The sequence below is a fragment of the Tupaia chinensis genome, unplaced genomic scaffold (genome assembly GCF_000334495.1).
Source record: "Tupaia chinensis unplaced genomic scaffold, TupChi_1.0 Scaffold000335_1, whole genome shotgun sequence".
NCBI lineage: Eukaryota > Metazoa > Chordata > Mammalia > Scandentia > Tupaiidae > Tupaia > Tupaia belangeri.
In genome coordinates this window covers 875,465-881,256 of record NW_006159829.1, presented here as the reverse complement: position 1 = coordinate 881,256, position 5,792 = coordinate 875,465, and the positions used below count along the sequence as shown (strand labels likewise).

At 40.1% G+C, this 5,792-nt stretch overlaps 2 protein-coding genes across 2 annotated transcripts in view; both read right to left on the bottom strand.

The window, feature by feature from the left end:
• Nucleotides 1–629, bottom strand: part of LOC106735223 (cytochrome c-like) — an 18,222-nt gene extending 17,593 nt beyond the window's left edge. The window contains exon 1 of the mRNA XM_014589149.1: nt 307–629. Within this exon, the coding sequence (XP_014444635.1) occupies nt 307–562 (256 nt within the window). The 5' untranslated portion in view covers nt 563–629. The remainder of the gene's footprint in view (nt 1–306) is intronic.
• The window catches only part of LY6K (lymphocyte antigen 6 family member K), a 77,043-nt gene that overhangs the window by 31,694 nt on the left and 39,557 nt on the right, over nt 1–5,792 (bottom strand). The window lies entirely within an intron of this gene.

Here is a 5,792-nt window from a genome sequence, read left to right as displayed (position 1 = left end):
CCAGCATTTATATATTCATATAACCAGTTACATGTAAGCCTAAATAAAACTAATCTCCAGTAGGCTTTGAGATGGCATTCACCATCTTTGTAGAAATGTGAGCATCACTAATGAATTACTAAATATATCTTTAGAAAGGACAAAAATAGTGATAGCACTTACTGAACTGAAATTACTATCAACCACTATTTCTGACCCTTTGCCCTTTCCCAGCCTCTTCTCACACTATCTCTGGTGTCTACAGTTGTCTTCCATTTCTTTCCCCCGCCACACATTTTATTGATCACACAATTTCTAAAATTTTAATGCCAGCGAAGATCATTTTTGTTCCAGGGATGTACTTCTTGAGATTCTCCAAATACTCCATCAGCGTGTCTTCTCCCCAGGTGATGCCTTTGTTCTTGTTGGCATCTGTGTAAGAGAATCCAGGGGCCTGACCTGTCTTCCGCCCAAATAGACCATGGAGATTTGGGCCAGTCTTGTGCTTGCCTCCCTTTTCCACAGTGTGGCACTGGGCACACTTCTGAACAAAAATCTTCTTGCCTTTCTCAACTTCACCCATTTTTAATTCTCTCTTTTGTCGCTTGGAGATATAGAGTAACCGCTCAGAAGTAAGACGACCCGCTCTCTAAGTCAATAATAGTTACTTTTGCACAAACTTGATATCTTCAGGTTCTGACGTTAGTGAATGCATTCAGTACCTCCGTGGGGTGAGATAGGTGATGCAGGAGCCAGGCTCGTCTCTCAAAATGTCACTGGCTTCATGTCTGCATTAGAATCTTTCCCTGGATGCTAACATCTGAGATGGATGAGGAGATAGCTGTTGATTGGAAATGGCATGGAAAATTTGGGGCTATTGCTGTCCCCCTTGTGGCATCCTGGTCATATCAGGAAAAAGACATGGAACAGAAGAGTAAGACTTCTTCATTCTCCTCTTCCTCCTTTAAATCAATTAACTGATTTTTACAATATTGCGAAAAATTGACCAAAATTCATTTTAAAGTTTATACATCAGTGCTTTTGAGTACAGTCACATTGTTGTAAAACCATCACCCCATCTCATTCTAGAACACTTTAGACCCTCCAAAAAAACTCATATTGAGTAAACAGCAAGTCCTCATTCATCCTCCTCACAAACCTTGGCAACCACTGGTCTACTTTCGGTCTCTATGGATTTGACTATGGTGGGTATGTCAGGCAGGGTTCTCCAGAGAGATGGTACCAATGGGAGCCAGAGAGAGAGAGAGAGGGAGTTGTCTTAGAGGATTTGCTCATGCTATTGTGTGTGCTGGCAAATCCTGAATCAGTAGGGAAGGCCAGCAGGCTAGCAATCTAGGCAAGAATTGATGATGTAAAGCCTTGAGTCCAAGTTCCAGAAGGCAGCAGGTTGTAAACTCAGGCACAGTATGTACATTGCAGTCTTCTAAGGAGAATTCATCCTACTTCAGGAAACCTCAGCCTTTGCTCTTAAGACCTTCCAATGATTGGGTGGGGTCAACTTTATGGAGGGTCATCTGCTTTACTGAAAGTTACTGATTTAAAAGTTAATAGTACCTAAGAATTACCTTTACAGCAAAATTAAGCATGATGTTTGAACACATGAACACCATAGCTAAGTTTTTTTTTTCATTTAAATTTATTTATTTACATTAATTCACTATACATCATTATAGCATACAAAATGAGATTTTTCCATCCAGAATACACTATATATTGACTCAATCAAGCACATCAACATACGTGTTATCATGAACAAATAATTTTCCATTTCTTGTTTCCTGTATATTTTGCCTTTTTTCCCCATCCTTGATTCCCTATCTCTCACCCTCTGCCATGTCTCACCCTCCTCCCACACTGTCTCTGGTATCCATGGTTGCTTTCTATGCCTTTTCCCCCATTTTATTGATTTGCTAAAGAAATTAAATATTTTCAGTAGCAAGTGCAGCTGATATATACATATCTATGAACACAAGTCTGACTTTAGGCATAACCCTCAGTGAGTAGAATGAACATACTATAAAGCAGCACCTGGGTGGGGCTATATGGCTTACTGCAGTCCTCAAATAGGTATTTTTAATGCTTTTTTTATTTCAAGAAAAACAGGTTTTGTGTGGGGGAGTTTTCCTCCTGAAACTTTTATTTTAATTAGTTAATTTACATTCATTCCCTAAGCATCATCACAGCATACAAAACGTGATTTCCCATCCAAAATATACTGTATAGTGGCTTAATCATGCATGTTATCCTCAATAATTTTCTATTTCTAGTTTCATGTATGTGTGTAGATGTATACATATATATATATATGTAGGGAAGGCTTTACATCATCAATTCTTGCCTAGATTGCTAGCCTGCTGGCCTTCCCTACATATATATATATATATATATATATGTCTACAGTTGGGGGATGGTCACGCCGCAGTCCCTTCTCCTCCATTCTCCTCTCGGGATCTTGGGCACGCACGCACACGCGCCCGGCGTGAGTTTTAAGCCACCTTTCTGGGTACAGTATTCTTGGTAATTGCTTTTCCCTTAACACTTTTCCCATTCTTTCCTCACTCACATTGTTTCTGATGAGAGGTCTGCTGTTAGTCTGATGGGTTATCCTTTGTACGTGACTTGCCACTTCCCTCTTGCCAGTCTTAGTATCTTGTCTTTGTCTGTGGTTTTGGTCAGTCTGGCTATAATGTGTCTTGGAGAAGATCTTGGGTTGATTCTATTTGGGGTCCTTTGTATTTCTTGGGACTGGGTCTTTGAGTGCCTCTCTAGGTTTGGAAAGTTTTCTTGCAGGATTTCATGGAATAGATTATCAATGCCCTTATGAGTCTCTTCACCTTCTGGGATGCCAATTATCCAGATGTTTGGACATTTGATAGTATCCAGTATTTCTCATATTATTCTCACATTTTGGGGCAATTTTCTCAGTCTTTATGATGGATTTTTCTAGGCCAGCAATTTTCTCTTCTATGTCTGAGATTCTATTTTCTGTATGATCTAGTCTGCATTTAATACTTTCAAGGGAGATTTTGACTTCCTATATTATAGCCTTCATCTCTAACAGACCAATTTGATTCTTTTGTAAAGTGTGTAATTCCTCTCTTAGATCTTGCAAGAATTTCCTCACCTCCTGGAACTCATCAACTTCTTTCTCCTTTCTCTTTAGTAGTTCATTATCTCTCTTCTCTTCCATCTCTGTTAGCTTCACCATTATGAATGTTCTAAATTCTTTATCAGACATTTCTATGATTTCCATTGTACTGTCTGTAGATGAACAGGAGCTATTCTTTTCCCTTGGAGGAGAGGTATTTTCTTGTTTTCCCATATTTCTTGTGGCCCTGTGGTGATTTCTAGTCATCTGATGGAGGGTGTGTTTCTTCCCAAACTTGACGTTAAATGTGAGCGTCTGGGAGCATGCAGAAGAGGAAAAGAGAGAGAGAAACAACAGCAACAACAACAACCAAGAAACAGGGAAAAAGGGAAGAAAACAATGTTTATAATTTAAAAAATTATTTTTTTAAAAAAAGCAAAAAGTAGAAAACCACGCAGCGCACTTGCGCACCACGCAAATCACTAGTTGTCAGGAGCCATGAAGGTGTTTTCTTCTGAAGGCCTGTCCCTTTGCCTCTCCTGGGTTGGGAGTGGCAGAGGGGATTATTAACAAGATTAAGGGAAAGGAACGGCTGAAAGCTGAGAAAATGCTTTACCTTAAACAATTTTAAAAAGGAAATATTACAAAAATTGAGAAGACATAGAAGTAGAAAGAAACAGAGACAGAAGGCTTGAAAGTCCTCCTACCACTTGAGTTTGCAGGTTGGAGGCTGAATTATTAGTGGAAAAATCTTATTTCTCTTATTTCCCTGAAATCACTAGTTCTCAGGAGCCATGAAGGTGTCTTCTTCTGAAGGCCTGTCCCCTTGCCTCTTCACTCGAGTTTGTGGGCTGGAGGCCGAATTATCCGTGGAAAATCTTTATTTCTCTTCTTTCCCTGAAATCACTAGTTCTCAGGAGCCATGAAGGTATCTTCTTCTTCCTTGTGACTTTTTTTTGGGGGGGAGAGGTTTTTGCTGTAGGGTGTGTGTGCTCACAGAAAGACAGAGAGAGACATAGAGACAGAAAGCGAGAAATCACCCCCCCAGGGGGGATGGTCACGCCGCAATCCCTTCTCCTCCATTCTCCTCTCGGGAGCTTGGGCACGCACGCACACGCGCCCAGCGTGAGTTTTAAGCCACCGGGTCCGGGACACAAACCGCGGTCGACTACATGGGAGTCCAGCCATTACGCCAACTGCTGGTCTCCCATGTGACTTCTTTATTCTAGCCATTCTATTATAGTGGGTTCAAAGTGGAATCTCCTGGTGATTTCAATTTGCATGTCCCATAGGACTACTGATGTTAAAGCATTGTTTCATGTGTTTATTGACCATTTATCTTCCATGGAGAAATGCTTATTCAGATTTATCTGATATGTGGTTTGCGAATACTTTCTCCCTTTCCATGGATTAGCCTTCCACTGTCTTGATAGTATCCTTTTAAGCACAATTGTTTTGAACTTTTATGAATTTCACTTTGTGTTTTTCTTCTGCTGCTCATATTCTTGGCATCATGACCACTCCCTGTTGGGAGTGCTCTCTCATTCTTTCCCTCACTTGCTTATGGAAGAAAAAAAAAAAAAAAAGAAACGAACAAAGGATTTGAATAGAAATGTCTCCAGAGAAGATATACAAATGACCAATAAACATAAAAAGCAACAACAAAAACCCCTCAACATCGTTAATCATGAGGGAAGCACAAATTAAAACCACAGTGAGATATCTCATACCCATTAGGATGGTTATCAAGAAATAACAAGTGTCAGGGCTAGCAAGTGGTGTGGTGGTTAAGGGGCAGGACTCCCACATGTCTTATCACCATTCAAGTCCTGGGCCTGGTGATTTGCTTTCTCATTCTCTCTCTCTCTCCTCTCTTTCTCTCTCTCTCCCTCCCCCTCTCCCTCTCTCTCTCTTTCTCACTGTCTGTCGCTAGTGAGTACACATGCCCTGTAGCAAATTAAATAATAAGTAAAATTAAATATTTCTAAAAAAGAAAGTGTCTTGAAAATGTGGAGAAATTGTAACACATGTGCACTACTGGGAAAATGTAAAATGGCACGGCTACTGTGAGTAATAATTTAACAGCACCTCAGAACATTAAAAATAAAATTAGCATATGATTCAGCAAACCCACTTCTGGGTACATATCAAAAAGAATTGAAAGCAGGGTCCTGAAAAGAGAGTTTTGCAACCATGTTCATAGAAGCATTATTCACCATAGCTAAGAGGTAGTGATAGCCTGAGTGTCCATCAACAGATGAATAGAGAAATCATGGTATATACATAAATGGAATATTATTCAAGACTTAAAGGAAATTCTGACACATGCTACAACATGGTTGAACCCCAAGGACACTATGCTAATGAGATAACAAACACACAGATGGACACATACTGTATGATTTTTTTTATTTATTTATTAATTCACTTTACACCATCACAACACACAAATGAATTTTCCATCCAAAATACACTGTGCATTGTCTCAATCAAGTACATCCACATATATGTTCTCAACAAATAATTTTCCAATTCTTACGTCGTCCTGCATACCTTGCCCTTTGTCTTGCCATCCCTGATTCCCCATCCCCCACCCTCTGCTATGTCCCACCTTCCCCCCCCCTTTTTCCCTGGCATCCATGGTTGTCCTCCATACCTTCCCCCCCCCATTCAATTGTTCTGCTAATGAACTTACTTAGCATAA